The sequence below is a fragment of the Trichosurus vulpecula genome, chromosome 8 (genome assembly GCF_011100635.1).
Source record: "Trichosurus vulpecula isolate mTriVul1 chromosome 8, mTriVul1.pri, whole genome shotgun sequence".
Taxonomy (NCBI): Eukaryota; Metazoa; Chordata; class Mammalia; order Diprotodontia; family Phalangeridae; genus Trichosurus; species Trichosurus vulpecula.
In genome coordinates this window covers 47810056-47828169 of record NC_050580.1, presented here as the reverse complement: position 1 = coordinate 47828169, position 18114 = coordinate 47810056, and the positions used below count along the sequence as shown (strand labels likewise).

Sequence of the window (18114 nt, the reverse complement as noted above, 5' to 3'; positions counted from 1 at the left end):
ACTTCTCTCATCAATGACCTCTAAAACATTTTTTTTTTTTGCTCTTTCACAGTACTAACAAGGATCCTGTATTCTCCACATGCAACCGTTCTAACAAATTTCGAAGCTTTTCACATTATTTTACTTGATCCACAAATCAACCTCACTACGAGGCATGGTATACAACTCTACTTTATTTGAGCAAAATGAAGCTTAAAGGGTTAAGTGGGTTTTTTTTTTTTTTTTGCAGGGGGGAAGGCTGGGCAATTGGAGTTAAGTAACTTGCCCAAGGTCACACAGCTAGTAAGTGTGATACGTGCCTGAGGCTAGATTTGAACTCAGGTCCTCCTGACTCCAGGGCCGGTGCTCTACTCACTGGACCACCTAGCTTCCCCAAGGTTAAGTGCTTTTACCCAAGATCCCAAGATGTTACTAGTAAAGAGAACAGGGTAATAATCCATAGAGTTGTGATTGCACACAAGGTTTCTCCGCGGACCAAACACTCTCGTAACAGAAATGTCTCTTATTAAAATAAAAACATTTCATTGATTACCAACATTTAAAAGGTTTTTTTTTTCTTTTTGTTGGAGGAGCACAGGATCTAGGATTCCATTGGTACAAGGAGTTCCTGTTGAGGATTCCCCAAGGCTGATCAGCACCTTCTCTGCAATTTATAATTTTTGAGAGCTGTCTGGGATATCATGAGGTTAAGTGATCTGTCCAGGGTCACAACTAGTGACAGAGGTGAAACTTGAACCCAGGTCTTCCTGACTTACATGCCACGCTGCATCCCTTACACTGGTGCTTCTGATGACAAACAGAACTGGACTTGGATGGCTCTGGAGCAGAGAGCGAAGCTGACAACTTTGTGCAGTTCTGCCTAACTGCAATCCAGTTCACCCCATAATGTTGCTGGTAGATGCTTAACATGGTGCCTGTCACTTGGGAAACAATTAAGTAACTGCGTATGGCCTGACGGCTGGGTTGTCCTCATGTTTGGTCCTTTCTTCATCTTCCTCTGAAGCCTGGACTTTCTCGCCTCCAGCACTTCTACACCTGGGGCTTGTATAGTCTGCTCTCACGTTTAGTATCTCAGCTTGAGGGCTTCCTAGAACACCTTCTATCATGTTACTAGATCAGTCCCTTCACTAACCAGGCTGTATCTGTACTATAGATGGGTCAGACCAAGCAAGGTTAGGCAAATCCTAAATAGGGAACCATACACAAGTTCTCACAAAGAATCTAAGCAGAAAGGGGCTGTTAAGAGAAAACACCAAAACCTTAAAAAGGTTCCTTATCAACCCCTTCCCTAAGACTCCTAGAGGGAAACAACAATAATTAAATGGATCACTCTTTCTATATTGGGGGGGGGGGGGGCCGGGGGAGAAGCCTATAGGGTGGTTTTAGTAGGAAGTGATTTTTGTTTCTGAAAATGAAGCCACATCTGCCAAGTACAGCAATTCTTCTCCCCTGGCTGTAGTAACGTATTCAGTTTTATAGAATTTCTGTAATATGGATATCCTTGTCTAGCTAAGATAGTTAAAAAACACACACAACAAAAATGCTTCTAGAATGTGTCAACTAACATTAGATGAAACATGTATATACATTCTTTTCCAATTAGAAGGTCACCTGGTACTTGGGAAGGACGAAGGTTTCACAAACAGAATGATATTAGCCAGTTTAAAAAAGTTTCAAGTTTATAGTAGAAGGCTGTCTACTGCTTAAATGGTTTCTAACCTAATAAGTGTCACAGATGCTTTAATAATTTTTTAAAGGATACTGTGGTACGAACTAAAAAACAAAACTGATCTTTCAAGAATTTGTACAGATAATATCTGTAACTAAAAAAAAAATGACTATACTGGGAGAACACATACACGACCCCCCCCACACACACACATGTTCAAGATGCATTCTTCTAGAATTAATATTTCAATGAAGTCGTGGAATTGACTCAGATACTACTTCTGGTTGCACAGGGTTAAACAAGGCAGGCTCCTATTTTTATTTCCAGTATCATACTAGAAGGGATATTTAAAAGAGCCCACATCTGTGTAACACGTTAAGGCTGTCACAATACGTACAAAGGCCACAAAATATGTTGGAAAACCGAAATAATACACAGATATACACTGAAAAAATTATAGACATACTGAATCATACACCCCCCCCCAAGCCAAATTGAGGGGGTAGAGTGAGGTTTTTAATCTACTGATTCTAATAAACTCCCTTGAGTCCACAGTATAAAGAATTCTGTCTGGGTCAGTGTAACATGATGGGTTTCCATAGACTTCTAAAGCTGATGTGATTTTTAAAGGGCATGGCTTTGAATGGCTTTAAAGTCTTAAAACATCTGGATTTACTCATTCCTCATCTTGATAATGCCAATTTTTACATGGGTTAAGAACTACTGAATTTTTATTAAGTATGGAAATAGAAAATAAGACCAAACAGTGCTGGACAAAACAACCAGGACATTAAGTCAAGACAATTTCTTTAAATGTGACTAACTCAATAAACGAACTTTATAAATTATTATGTACAATAAAGGGAATTTTACATGTATGAGAAGAGTATAGGAAGTTTTCTGCATGTTTCAGAATTTTAAGGATTCATGCTTTTATCAATATAAACAACAGTCACTGACACAGATTAACATATCCTCTAAAACTTACTAAGTGAGTTTTTAAAATAAATTATTGTTGATGAAAAAGTTTCCAAGTCTTTTAGATAAGTTTCCCCTTAAGTCTGTTCCTGGTCCCTAACTTGAAGCCTTTTTAACTCAGCAAACCTAGTCTGAGCTCACTTCTATGGTAATAACATTAGAAACACCCAAGAGCTACTTCAGGCCACAGTAGTATCATCTTAACTCACTTAAAGAAATTATTTCATTCATATTTTGTGACCTGAACCAGATTCTTCTCTGCATCATTTTTCTAACTGCAAATGGGACTTAACAGGATAAACTCACAAAACATTTCAAAAAAATACACTATAGTCAAGAGAAGACATCATTTCTTTTCCCCCTGTTATCTCTAATGAGGTTAGTGTTATATACTTTTCCCTGTTGAGAGGGTTGGACTAAATGACCTCAAAGGTCCTTTCCACCTTTAAACCTATTATTCTATGAAACGACTAACAATTCCACTGAGATTCTATTTCACTGCTACTACAGGGAACATGAATAAAATTAGAAGACAATGAAGATTATGTTTAAAAAGAACATGTAATGTGACTAAGAAATCCTAACAGAAGAGAATTGTGTTGCTGTTTTGGGGGGTTAGAGAGGGGGATCAGAAATGACAAAATAGTTATAGGGATAAAGGACTGTAATGGTAAATTCATCTGTTAATCTTATGCTAACCTTGTTTTGGACTAGCAACTCGTTACCATCCAAATAAGACACAGTTCTAGAGCTAGAAGAATAATCGGAAGGCACCTAGTCCAATCTTCTCATTTTACTGGTGGGAAACCAAGGCCCAGAGAAGTTATGTGACTGGCCCAAGACCATCTAGGAAATAACAGAGGCTACATTTAAACTCAGGTCCTCAGGCTCCAAATCCAGTGCTCTTTGCACCACACCTATGTTTACTCCAAAGGAACTTCTAAGTCAGAAAGTTCTAAGATTCTGGACTTCCAATTACTTATCAGAAGACACAAGAAAGATATATTGTATTTAAGCAACACCAACATTCCTAAGCCCTTTCTTCCTATGCATATTATACTTAGTATTCTTTTATTTTTAAGGACTGTTTTAGTTCTTAAAATATGGTTCTATATTAGAATGATTTCTATAATTAGGAAAAACCTTTTCAGATGGTGAACCCCAGCAATCTCCTTAACAGCCTCATAGTAAAGGGATTTCATATGTGTGAAAGGAATCCTGTTCTCTGCCTATCAGGGAGTTTCTCCTGCTAGACCTTACGAGCAGCAGCTTATAGGAGGTTTGCTCAGTCATTGTCACGCCAAGCTGAGCTTTGCTTTTATGGTCCGCCACTCTTCCTAGCCACAGTGTAGCACAAGCTCCCTGGGCCAGTGCTCCCACTCAATTAAGCAAATACTCACTGAGTTAGGGTAGTTCAAGTAGCAGATCTGACAAGGCATGTCCTGGGCTGATGACCGTGTGTTCATCTGGCGAGTTCGAGACTTTTTACTTGGATTAATTACATGACACTCAGCAAAGAGCTTCTCCAGGTTTCCATCAAAGTACCTGCATTATTCAAACAGAAGGGATGAGAGCCTGGCAAAACCACCCAGGGAGAACTTCCCCAAACCTGAGATCACAACTAAGGAAGAGTGTGCAAATATTCAAACAGACCCAAGACATCATCACACTGGTAATGAATGCCCAGAGTAAGAGTTGACAAACCAACTTGGAACACAATATACAAGCTTTTTGGAACACTGGTCTTTGCAAGTGATAGGTCACTATAATTTTATTAAAATAAATCTATAAGGACAACAAAGGACAACTATATTGCCTTTAGACAATTGTACTGACAAACCACAAATGTTAAATTCACTTCACTTATGATATTCTCTTAATAGTTGACCTAAATCATCAAATTCAAAATCAAATCATATACTATAGATGTTATTCTGAAAAAGTAGAATTCAGCAATTTTAGACACACTTGTGTAAAGCAGCACACACTTATTTCAATGATAGCCATGTATAAATTATATTTAGGAAAAAAACCTTTAATTTAAAAAATATTCTGTCTTCAGCAAAAATTCTGGAAATTGGTGATTACAAGTTGTATAGCACCTGGGAAGAGGACAAGCATTTATGAAGGGCCTACTCTTTGGCATCAGGTGCTTCATCTGTAAGATGGGGGTGGACTGGAAGACTTTTAAGGTCCTTTCCAGCCATAATTCTATGAGGCCTTATGGTCCTTGTGCTGTCCAAGGATCTTATAATGTAAGGATCAAGAATAATCAATTTTAGAGTAAAATATTTAATCAGATTTAGATGAATAAAAGCAACCCCTGCCCAAAGTCACAACCCTCACATACAAGCTGCCTGTTCTATTTTTTCAAATGGCCTTCCTTAAGGCCAAAATTCTAACTTCTCACATTCCCCCACTTTATTCTAAAAATACTAAAGGCTCAAAAGCAGATGTTGTTCTTTATATCATAACCAACAGGACTGCTGTCAGTAAATTATTTCTGACCATAAACTAAAGCTTATTCTCTATTTTTTTTAATTTAACTGTACCAGTGGGTAGTATTGGAAACAACATATTTTGAAATGACATAGTTGTTAGACGTTTTTGACACGGCTGTGGAGACCACTTTAATCTTCTAAACACTCTATAATACAGTAATATTATCTAAACAAGACTGTCTTGAATGCTGCAAGCTGCCACCTTACCATGCACTGTGGATACAAATACAGGCCCTTGAACTCAAGGAGCTTAAAATTTATCAGGGGAGATAATACCAGTGTCAACACTGTGGATGACAGAAATGCCACGAAGAAGCCAAATGCATATAATCTTACTGACCAATCTTGGACCAGGAAGAAGAGATGAGGACAAGATTGCTGCCTTGTGGTTGATTTTGCTTAACAACTTTTTGTTGCTACACAGGGAGAAGCTCAAAGGTGGGAAGGAAAATTATTTGGAAATGACTAGTATTGAAAGACATAATGAGTTACCTTTAAAACAAATGTAGAACTAAAATACTTTCTTAAAAACTGAATGGTAAAGTAGAACTTTTGTAATAAAATTTGATCAATACAATGTTATAGTTATTTCTGAACAGCAAGGGAAAAATAAAATGTTATTAGGCCATTTCAGTCACATCCAACTCTTCATGGCCCCATTTGGAGTATCCTTGGCAAAGTTACTGGAGTAGTTTGCCATTTCTTTTTCCAGATCATTTTGTAGATGAGGAACTGAGGCAAACAGGGTAAAGTGACTTACCCAGAGTCACACAGCTAATAGGTGTCTGAGGCCAGTTTTGAATACAGGAAAATGAGTTTTCCCGACTACAAGACCAGCACTGTATTCACTGCACCACCTAGCTGCCTTAAAAATACCAAACTCGAACCAAAGCAGTGACTGCCCAATCTCCTCAGATAAGAAGTTAAGAGTTTTTCTTCCCCCAAAAGGTCTGTAACTTGATCCAGTTGTTTTAGGCAGGTGGCTTTTGAATGCCTACCACCCTAGCACCTGGATGGGTTGACTTTTGAGGGCCCTAGTGACTACAGACTTGAAAGCTATTGGAGGACTTTGGTCACCAGTAATGGAACAATTATTGCAAGAGAAAGTTCTAAATGACAACAAAGATTTCACATTCATACAAACCTAGGAATTACAAAGGCCTGAAAGAACCTCCCAAGAGCCCAAAGGCTGCTATGAATAATCTCGATTGTTTCACTCTTCAAAGTTTCAAGTTAGAAAGAGAATACTTTTTATTCATGAAAGATTTAACCATGTTCAGCAGGTCTCAGAAAAAGTTTGTAACAGCAACTCCTCTCAAAAGTGAAGAATTAGACTAAAGGCATGAAAATGGAACATGTATTACTTAGAATCAAACAAGTACCAAAAGTTCTTGGACTAATGGGCTGGGACAGTACCCAAACTAAGCTGTTAATCTCCACAGTGAACTCTGCATAGGACTAGTGAGGGGCTAATCAGAAAAAATGTCTTCCTTTCCCCCACCCCTTCCAAATAAGAGGTTTCTATTAAATTGACTGCAATGACAAAAATCAAACTATCCCGAAAGGACTAGACAAAATGACATAAAAGTAAAGTAGGTATTCACAGAGCTGTTAAATCCCAGTTAACACATCATTTATAATTGAATCACTAAAACCTCCCTTTTGTCAACTAAGGAGCTAAAGAACATAACAGGGAGAAGCCTATGTGCTAAGTTATAATGTAAGGTACTGAAGATCAGCAATCTATGCACTAAAAGGCAGCTGGATCTCAGGGTAAAAAAAGTGCACCCCCCCACCACCCCAACAAAAAACCATCAACCAAGAGAGAGTTTTATGGAAGAGTGGGTGGACAGAAATCAGTAAAGGTTAGTAGTATGAAAAGCAGAAAATATCAATGAAAAAGTCTATATCAAGTTAAAAAAGACCTGGATAAATAGCTTTGATGGATTTCAAAATGCCCTCCAAATGAGCAATCTTAAAACTGCTTTTGCTTTGAGATTTCCTACTTTAAAAAAAATTTAATTCAGTTTGGTTATGGGTAACCAAATTCCTCCTCTTCTCCCTTATCAATGTCCAGTTTGATGAGAGTCTCATCTGCTCTATTCAAGAGTGTGTTTAAAAATTATTTTTAACTTTGAGGGAGTGAATCTACAAAAGACATTAACATAGGGAACTTGGGAAAACAGACAAAATAGGTGGCTTAAAAACCACTGCAACCCAAATTCCTATCCAGAAAATTCAGAATACTGATATTTCAAGTACAAGCTACTAGAAAAAAGAAGTAGAGGGAAGAGAAAGATTTCCTACATTATAAGAATTCCTGGGAAAAGTGAAGGGTAGTTTTGGGGAGAAAGAAAAAACAGCACATTACCAAGTAAGCTGGGAAAAACAAAACATTCCACATCCAAAGTAGATGAGAAAGGAGATTATAGTGCAACTGTGAATCTGTTATAAACAAAGTGTGTGTAAAAGAAGTATATAATAAATTCAACATGTTTCTTTCAAAGCTGTCTCTGACTTGCCCGTATTTTTCCCTTCTGAATTTTCTGTTCTCTTCTGAGCATTTGAAAAAAATCACTTCAGTAACACTCTTTCCGGGCAGGATTATCCTTAGCTCTCCTCTCCCTCCAGACTACCCTGTCCCTTCCAGCAAAATGAAGAAAAACACCATTTTTGTAACAAATAAGCACAGTCAAAATTTTTTTTTTAATTTGCAAAATTTAAAACTGGACACCTTGAGTCAATTATCTCTTCTGCTAGGTGATGGCATGCTTTCTCAATGGTCCACAAGAGTGACTGCATTGATCTGAGTTCTTAAGTTTCTCCAAGTTGTTTGTCTTTACAATGTCGGTGTCACCTATAAACAATTTCTCTTGCTCTGCTTACACTTCACTCTGCCCCAGTATTCACTGCAAAGCCTTCCAAGATTTTTGGGAAAACACCCACCATTTTTTACTGCTTAAAATATTCTGTTACATTCCTACACTGAAATATGTTCAGTCATTCCCCACAGGTGATGGTTGACTCGGGTCACGAAAAACTACCATATATATTTTGTACACATCCTTTCCTTTGGTCTTTTTTTTTTTTTTTGGTACAGACACAGTCTCAAAAACAAAAACAACCAAGAAATTTATCCAAGAGATGGTGATAAGCGTGCTTCAAAGGCCTAGGAACTCAATGGATCTAAACATCATTGAAAATTCCAGGGCTATAATAAAAGCTAGATGTGTAAAATGTAGAATATTCAAAGGTACACATAATACTCAATGTGCTAAGTGTGTTTTCATGATGAAAAACTGAAAAATGTGTCAAAATCTTTTAATTCCAGGCCTAATTGTACAAAACAAACGATAGCTGCAGGACAAATTTTCTTTTTTTTTTTACTTAGGTCAAATCTTTTTGTACCCTACCATATAATGGTGCAACAGTCTCAATAAGTTATTTGGTTTTGCTTCGGAGTTCAACTAGAGGTGGAGGCATAATTGGAAATGACGACATAATAACAAAAGGTACGAACAACATTTTGAAAAGAAAGCAATCTTAACTGCCCCAGTGAATCTGGGTCTATGGAGCTCCTGGAACCCCACCAGAAGTTTCTTTTGGATATTTAACTAATAGCCATTCTAGAAAAAAAAAAAGGCTGGAAAATTTAAAGTATGAAAAACTAGAATGACAGTACTTTCTACTGGTCACACCAAAAAAAGTTCCAAATTGCTGAACACCTGAATATAATCTGATTTTGTTGCAGAGTAGACCCCTCGCACAAGTTAGTTACCCTAAAAATCCATTTCCTAATCTGTAAACTGAAGAGGTTGGACTAAATGTTTTCTAATGTTTCTTCTAAATCTAAAACCTACATCCCTACTATTTGCTATAGACACCCACAACTGAGAGAAGCAAGGACAGGGAAGAGTACTATCTATCCTGTAAAGTTCACAAATGCTAAGAACAAAGAAGACCTACTATGTGTGGCATGGACAGGCCAGCAGACAACCGATTAAGCCAGAACAGATGAGATATATATCTCTTAAAAGATCTCTAAAAACCTGTCATCAAATTTACAGAGTTAAGCATCCCTCTCCAATAGACAAGTGGTCTGAGGACATGAACTATCAGCAATGCTATTAAAAACGGTTCAAATTCACCACGGCTCAGAGGAATGCAAATAAAACAATGCGATGACTTTACAAAGATATAAAAAATGAGCGAATTCATGGGAGGAGGTATGCTATAGGAAAACTAGACACACAAATTCATTACTAGTAGAGCCATGAACTGGTTCCACTGTTCTGGAAAACAGTTTGGAATCAGAAGAAAAATGACTAAATTGTACTGTTTGGCCTAGAGAGTCAGAGACAGAGAGATTACTGGTGGCAATACACTGCCTTCCCCCTATTTTATATACACACACCAACATTATTTTTGATAACAGAAATACTGGGGAAAAATATGTGCTCAATAATTAGAGCATGGCGGAAGCATCATAATGAAGAATTCAGAGAAAATGGTGACATTTTTTATGAAACAATACAGAAAAAGAAAGAGAATATAAAGGTTAATTACAATAACAAAGTCAACAAGGAGAGGCAACAAAACTCTGGTTCAGAACAGTTGGTCAGTATAAGTAATATACCATCAAAGTTAAAGGGCACATCCCTCCCTCCTTTTTCTTAACAAATGATAAATTTTTTAAGGAGCATTTTCTGTACAGGGTTTTGAACATTGGGAGTACTTACTTCCTATATAGCATTATTAGGGCGGACAACAGCCAACAGCCTTATAGGATAAGGAGGAATAACTATATAGCACACCATGATTATTGAAGGGTAATTGTCATTAAACCTAAAATTGCCTATAAATGCTATTTAGACTCAGTACACAAAAATTCTTCAATTTTATCCTCAAGTAGGGCTCCACAATTCTCCAGCAGATTAGGATCCTTATCGTTTCCAAAATTTAGCTTTTACAAATCTGGGGCTTAAAACTCTCACAAAAACAAATACATGGATTAGAAGCATAAAAATATTGATATGAAGAGACTAATTTCTTTTTTTATCAATAATTAGATTTGGATTTCTAAACTGACCATTCTTTAATTACTGGCAAAATTACAGAATGTTATTGGAGAGATGATTGTAAATACCTCTAAGTACAAACAACCTAGAGCCTGCAGGCTTCATGAATAGGTCATTGCAGATAAGATGGGATTAGTAAACTGGCAGATCAGAGGGAATGTGCTTATAACTTACCTAGATTTTAGCAAAGCAAGTGACAAAGCCTCTAGAGTTTATGTGTAAAAGATAGAAAGATGTGCACTAAAACAAAGTGCAATTAGATGGATTCAAGAACTAGTTGCCACAGCCAGACCTAAGAGCGGTAATTTAATGTTTTGGTATCAACTTGGAAGTGACCAGTGCCCTGTACGAAACATTTTTATTAATGACATGGATAATGGCATAGGTGAAATCTCATGAAATCTACAGATGATAGGACATGGAGGAGATAGCACCCTGGATTAGAGCCTGGATTTAATAAGACCTTGCCAGGCTAAAACATATCGAATCAAACAAGATAAAACTTAATGCAGAACAATATTAAATATAAAATATTGGTTGAAAAAAAAATCAATGTGCCAAATGCAAAACAGTAGGAAGGGTGAGGGTGAATAGCTAGATAACAAACAGCAGTTTCGTTGAAAAGGCTCTGGGAAGTTTGGTGGATTGCAAGTTGAATAAGTCAACACAAGCATTCCTCAAAAAGGCCACATCATGTGCTCTTTTTGTTATGTTGAAAACTCAGCTTTTCTGGGAGTCTGTATCTATATTCCGACATGTATCTCCCTTCCTTAACATGTTCCCTAGTACCTAATCCCACTGCCCAGCAAAGAATCTATAGCAACGTTCAAAAGCCCTTCTCAACACTATCAAGCACTTTTGCTGAAGGACCCATATCCAATGCTATGCCCCGTCCTAAAATTAGAAAAAAATATTGAACACCAAATAAAATGAACATTTCCAATTACATAATATAAAAGAATACTGTACACCACAAATCACATATGTGCAGCTTGTTTTCTTTTGGAGAATACAAAGTAAGCTCAACATGAAACTTTCAAAGCTGTCTTAGTTGTCTGCATTTCCTTCTATCAGTATCCAAAATTAAAGGATATATTCTGAAATAGATTGGACAGGACACGATGTTTTTAGTCTCATGGAATGAGAATGTTCCTAAATCACGTAAGTCATTGCTTAAAAACAATCAAAAACTGAACTTGTCTATGTAAATTATAGCAAAAAATTTACTTGCAAATTCCGTATAGCCTTTCATTATTTCCTAAAGTGTTTTTTTTCCCCTTAAAAATCTACTACATTCCTATTTCCCTTTGAATAATTAAGAGAGACCTGCAGTACATTTAGGAGCTTATCAATTGACAAACCAGTGAACAGCAAGCAGTAGGACAAGTGTTATCTGCAGCAACATTCAGAAATCTACAGAGTCATGCATGATACAAAAACTTGGATGAAATGGGTTCATCACGTTTTAAGTGAAGAACTTTGAACAGATTCACTGAATAAAATCCAGACCACACCTTATTGCTATTCCCTTAAGCATCAGTAGCAATTGTGGTCAGATAAGTTTCTGCTATGAGAAATTTGCTAAAAATAGCTACAGTAACATGGGGTAGTGCTTTACAACTTACCAAACTCAAAACAAATGCTTCAATAAAAAAGAACTGACCAAGATTCTTTTCGCCACTGCCTGAGCCTATGAACAATATATCTCATCACCACCTGCAAACTACTGGAATCTACTGCAAAGTCCTGGGAAACTTCTCCCAAACCATGTGCTGCCTTTAAAATGATGGCCCTGTGGGCCCAGAGAATGTTCTTTTTCACACTGTTTCTCAGTTGTGGATAGATCACCTGCACAAAGACAAGCAGATTCTAGTGTGTTACGACTAACAGGAAATAAAGTTTATTTCCCCCCCCTACAGGGGGCCTGTTTTTCAATACAGCTAAATTATTTTTTAAAGCACCTAACCCAAATTTTGCATGGCAAAACAGCTGAATCAGCTCTTCCTAGGCAGAGGAACATGAAGAGCAATTCTCATTTCCCTTTGGGAGCTAAGCAAGAGTGCCCCTTTATTTCACACACTGGAGAGGAAAGGTTTTTGGTTCAATTTCCAGCCAAATCTTTTATATGCAGCCATTAGAACATTTTGGTGGGCTAAACCCAAGCAGAACAGCCTTGATTTTTCTCCAGAGAAAATGGAGGGTTAGTAAGCAGACTGAATCTCAGAGGACAAAAAAAAAAAATTCTAATTTAGAACAAACAAGTCTATCAAAATAAGTTCTTTAAATTGAGGGGGAGAAATGTGAAAACGGTTCCTAATCATTAGAGGGTCTTCAAAAAGAGAAAGAATGGTCACTTACTGAGGATGTTGTAGAGATTATCAGTCTGATAAAGGTTGAACTAGAAGGATTTTAAGGTCCCCTCTGACTGAGCTTCGGCCTTACAAATTGTTCCAAACTTTTAACGAAGCGATAGGAGTCACCATGCAACAGTTTAAGCATCCGGTTTTGGATCTTCCCTATATTCTCTTCCCCTTATTTGTAGTCACAAAGCTGTCAATGTGGTATCTTACCTTTCCATCAGCTTCTCTTTATCCCAATTGAAATGGCTAAGGAGTATTCTTGTGATAGTTGCTGGATTCTAAAGGAGGGAAAGAAGTCACATTAGAGTAATACCATTTCAATGACATTCAGTAAACTCTTTTGCTGAATGTCTTTGTATCCCTTGTGGCTAGCACAGTACTCGGCATATAGGAGGTACATAACAAATGCTTGCTGAATGAATGAATCACGTACTGAAGAAAAATATCCTAATAAAACATCTTCCCCTTTCTTTTCCTGACATGTGTCCTTGCCTCCTCTCTAGATACTGAGAGATATAAAATTTAGATAGGATAGTCCCTACTTCAAGGACCTAAACTCTTAATTGTAAGATCAAGCAGGGAAAAAAAAATAACTGTGCATTACTGTAGAAAAAAGACTGAAGTGGATTCTAGAAGATATTGCCAAGTTAGAAAACTATCTTACTAAAAAGTCAAGTAGAATTTAAAAAACTCAAACAGATTAATAAGGCACTTAATAAATGCTTGTTAATTGAATTTTTTATTCATTTGTATTATTCAGAATGCTTAACACTTTCCATGTCTATATACCATCAATTTTACTCCTAATAAGAATTGTGAGTGCATTGTATTTTTTATGGTGAATCAAAGTCAAGTTAAAACAACTGAATTTATTTCAGAAATATATGTAACAAAACAAAGTTCAAGGTGATCATTTCACACATAAAATCACACTGATATATTATTGCTACAAGCACAGTATAAAGACAACAGCAACAAACATTTATTAAGTACCTTTTTATAAGGGGAAGGAGCAGCAGCGTTTACAAAAGACAAAAATGGTTGTTCCCAGTACTCAAAGACCCTACCTTCTTCTGGGGGCAGATAAAACATGTAGACAGAGAAGTATGGTATAAGGTAAAAAGTGACAGGGACAAAGGAGAAACTGTTTTCAACCATGGAATAATCTCAAAATTTTAGTAACCTGTCTCTGTCCCCTTGATGAAAGCATCATAAATTTGCTTATCTGGGAAAATTTTGATGCGCTTGTTATTCACAAAAACAGAATTATTAGATATAAGGACATTCTTAGGGAAGGTAACAACTAAACTGGGTTTTAAAGGACAGCAAGAATTCAACAAGCAAAAAGGAGAAATGGGCATTCAATCGAGGCACAGACAGTGAGCAAAGCAAAGAGGTATTCTAAAAGTAAGCATATGGTAGTGAAAGATTGAAGAGAAGAGAAGCAAAGTAGTTAAAAACTCAGTTTGGATGGAGCAACAATTAACTGGGAACAGAATAATGTGACACAAGAATGGAAAGGTAGGGTGCAGGTTAACTGTGAGGGCAAAAGGGTTTTGGACTTGATTACACAGGCAATGCCAGGGGAGTATCAGATGCATGCATTAGTAAATTACTACCCAGGCTTCAGTGAAAAAGAATGGATTGAAAAATCAGAAAGGAAGAAAAAAACTGAAAAGAAAACTATTCCAGTGGGTGAAAATTAAGGGCTATTCTACAATCATAACAGTGAAAATATGAAGAAAATGTGTGAAGTCAAAAAACCATTTATTAAATGCTTACTATATGCCAAGTATTATGCTAGGCATTGGAGATACAAGTACAATGAATGCAATAATCACTATGCAAGTAAGCCTACATTTTAATGAGACATCAAAAGCATACATAAATATAAACATAAATGTAAACCATATACAAATATAAACATAAATTTAAAGTGAATGAATACAAATGTGAGATGCCCCAAGTCTTAGTGCATGCAGTTTCAAGTCATTACAGTTTAAAACAGTAGCTAACACTTTTGGGCATCCTACACACACTAAGTAAATACAACAATAGCACAGCAGGGAGAGCAGTAGTATTTGGGGAGGAAGGAGAACAAGAACGGAAAAGGCTTATCAAGATGATGGTGCTTGACCTGCATCTTAAAAGAGAGAGAGATTGAGGTGGAAGCAAGGAGGGAGTGCATTCCAGGTATGTGCTATGTCCAGTATAAGGCCAGGAGATGGAGTATCCAGAGAGAGAGGGGGCCAGTTTGGCTACATCACAAAAGTGTTCGAGGCAGAGTAAAGTCCAGTGAAGATGGAGAAATAGATTGGAGTCAGGCTGAAGAAGCTAGAGAGGAATTATTTTACCTTAGAAGCAGCAGAAAGCCAGAGGAGGAAGGAGGTTATTTATTATAAACACGGAACTCAATTTTGAAAAAGTTTTGAGTTTAAAGTGCTGGCCAGTAGGGCATACCTACGTGATGTAGAAATGTTGTTGGAACTGTCCAACAGATAGCTATCTAGGGCTTCAGAAGAGAAATAAGGACAAGAAGCAAAAATATGACCATTATCTGAATGCTGTACCTTAGTTGAAACTAAAGGAAGAGGAAAAAGGCCAAAGACATGTTCTTGGGGGATATTATTATTAAGGGGTCAGGAAGAGAATGAAGAGCCAGAAAGGAGATAAACAGGGCTGTTAATAGAGATAGGAAAAACGTTAAGATTATGGCATGTTTAAAAGCAAAGCAAAGACTGGGAAGAGGTAAGCAGTGTCAAGTTAGGAAAGGTTAAGGAGAATGAAAGGCCATTTGGGTTTGGCAATTATGCTGGCAGTCTTGCCCTACAGCTGGGTTGACTGTTGTAGAAAACCAGGGATCTCTACTCTAATGCTAAACATAACTCCATAAATAATACTACAAAGAAGAGCTCTGTACCCCTTTCTTTCCATGTGCCCGAAGATGGTTCATAGTACCAATATTTTAAAGTTCTGGATATGAACAATTTCCTTAAGAAAAGTTTTTACTGAGGGCTTTCTTTGGGGATCTCTCCATATCACTTTTCATATCTATTCCTTGTTAAGCAGACAGGCAGGGCATTACAAAGATGAGAGCCAGCATGGTATAGTAGAAAGAATTTTAGGAACACTTTGTGCCTCCGTTTGCTTACCTGAAAACAGGAATCCTTACTGCTATTATTTCATTTCTACAGTGATATTATAAAAAAAGTGGTATGTCAAAATTAGCTTTTATTATCACTCCGAGCTAATTCCCCCCATCTCTCTCAGTACCCTGGACAGCCAAGTTCTCATACCACCAAACAAAATTGAGAAAGGGGGAATGAAGGCTTATACCTTCATTTTTTTCCCTAAGGTGAGCTTTTTCCCCTGTTAATTATTCACTTGCTCTTGCAGACTTACTAGTTTGCTCCCAAGTTTCTTAGCACAGCATTGCTAAAAAAACCAAAACAACAACAACAACAAAAAAACCCCAAGCAATTTTAATGTCCACTATGAAGAGTTAATTAGAAAATGTTTCCTGACTCTAAACCAGAAGCTTATGTCCCCATAATAAATACGCAATGCCCATATTTGCACTCTTTACATCCTCTCCTCTATATATTCATACTCAAAAGAGTCTTATGGAAGATTTTCTTAGGCAACAGATTTAACTGTTCTATTTCTTTTAAAGAGTTTTTTTTGGGGGGGGGGGCGGGAGATGGGAGTACACCTACCACAACTTCTCACTTTACAGATTAGGAATCTGAGGCCCAGAGTCAGTTGAATTTGACCAAGGTCACATATTAAAAGAAGAGATACTTGAATCCTTTCTCTGATTTCAAATTGACTTATGTTTTTACTACACTACACACAAATGGAGTAGTTTAATGTTGTGGTCACTGTGAAGTGAAACTCTTGCAAAATTATGAAAAGGGAAGAAGACTTCAACATGTTAGAAGGGGATACCCTAAGGTCAGCAGGTTATCCTCTTCCAGAGTATTCCTAGGGCTTTCAATAAGCAAGTTAAGTCTCTCCATATTCAAGTGTCTTATGCCAATGCTTTCAGCAACTCTGCTCACACCCTTTCCTTTCTTTCTAAACCTCCCCATGTTAATGGCAAGCATGGTGGAATTCTTTTTTTTTTTTTTTGCAGTTTTTTTGTTTTGAAGTGCTTCTTAGCACTAAGGCAATCAAGTGCTTTTGAGTCTTGCCTTTGTTTCAATCAAGAGTCTTTGACGACCTGCATAAGTTGGAAGACTGCCTAGGTCACATGGGTTTGAGTCCCATGGTTGTGATGCCCTCTGACTCTGAAGAAGTGTATATATACTCTGAGGTTAGCATTTTGTTTGGAGCTCACTCATTGGAAGACTGTTGGTGTGAAGACTCTGGGTAGCCGTTAAGGAGCCCTCCTGCCCCAGCTCTGAAAACCCAGATGTTGGTGCTTCTCTCTCTAGTAACTACGTACATATTGTTACTGATTTGTGTTATTTGCTCTGTTTTTACAATTTCTGCTTGTGTTTTCTCTGATGTTCAGGGTGCTTTTTCCTCTGAATTAAGTGTATGATATGTTTGTTTGATGAAAGTGAGATTGTAAACTCCTTAAAGTTGCTTTCCTTACAAAAGCAGATCAAAGAACCTGTGCCAGTAGCCCTCCTGTGTGCTGGTGTTACTGGCCTTACACAGCCACAGTAGCTCCAAGTAACACTGCTGTTACACCACAGCAAGACTAAAAGTCACTTAAGAGCTCACAGCTAAGTTACTCAACAGTTTCTATGCTAATCCAAGGAAAGGAAAAGATGTCATCTTTTCTTTAGCACATTCATTTACCTTTCCTGGAGATCTGCAGTAGATATTTGTGTAGTGTTATGTGCTACATAGAGAACTAAACTCATACATAGTTGTATCTTCCTAATCATATACAATTCTTTAAGGTTTTGTCCTTGTCTTCCATAGCTGATATTCGAAGAATAATTCTCAATTTGGAAAAAGATAAGAACCCGAGTATACAGACCTTTCACATTTCTACTAACAGACCAAGTGAAACCAGGCTGCCTCTTGCTTTTGGGAAAATAAACAAACCAACCCCCTCCCATCCCCCAACCCTCCACTGGCGGCCAGGTACAAAAGATAATGTCCATGGATAATGACTCAGAGTAACAGCAGTGTTTCATTTACTAAACAATTATCAGCAAAGTCAGAAACAATTTATTCCTCTCAAATTAGGACTTGAAATCTAATTAACTTGATATAGATATTTTAGAATCATGTTTGTTTAAGGCCCCATCTTAAAGCTCTTCTAATCTATGTTCCAATTGAATATGCTTTATGGATAGGCAGTCATAAAGTGCAGTGAGGTGCTAACACTTCAAAACAATTATTTCTCTTTTTAACCAGCTGGAAACATTTTCCAAAATCCTTAAGACTGGAGGGTACCAAGAACAAATTATTGAGGGGGGGAGGGGGAGAAATAGACCCTGGTTTTACTACACCAAGGAGACTACTGAAAGGAGAATTTGTTGAATATTTTTCTTGCTTGATAAATGACA

General features: G+C 37.2%; 1 protein-coding gene across 1 annotated transcript in view; it reads right to left on the bottom strand.

The window, feature by feature from the left end:
• Nucleotides 1–18114, bottom strand: part of ARIH1 (ariadne RBR E3 ubiquitin protein ligase 1) — an 81807-nt gene that overhangs the window by 23025 nt on the left and 40668 nt on the right. The window contains exons 2-3 of the mRNA XM_036769630.1: nucleotides 12797–12864; nucleotides 4048–4192 (exon numbers count right to left, since the gene is read on the bottom strand). Of these exons, the coding sequence (XP_036625525.1) occupies nucleotides 4048–4192; nucleotides 12797–12864 (213 nt within the window). The remainder of the gene's footprint in view (nucleotides 1–4047; nucleotides 4193–12796; nucleotides 12865–18114) is intronic.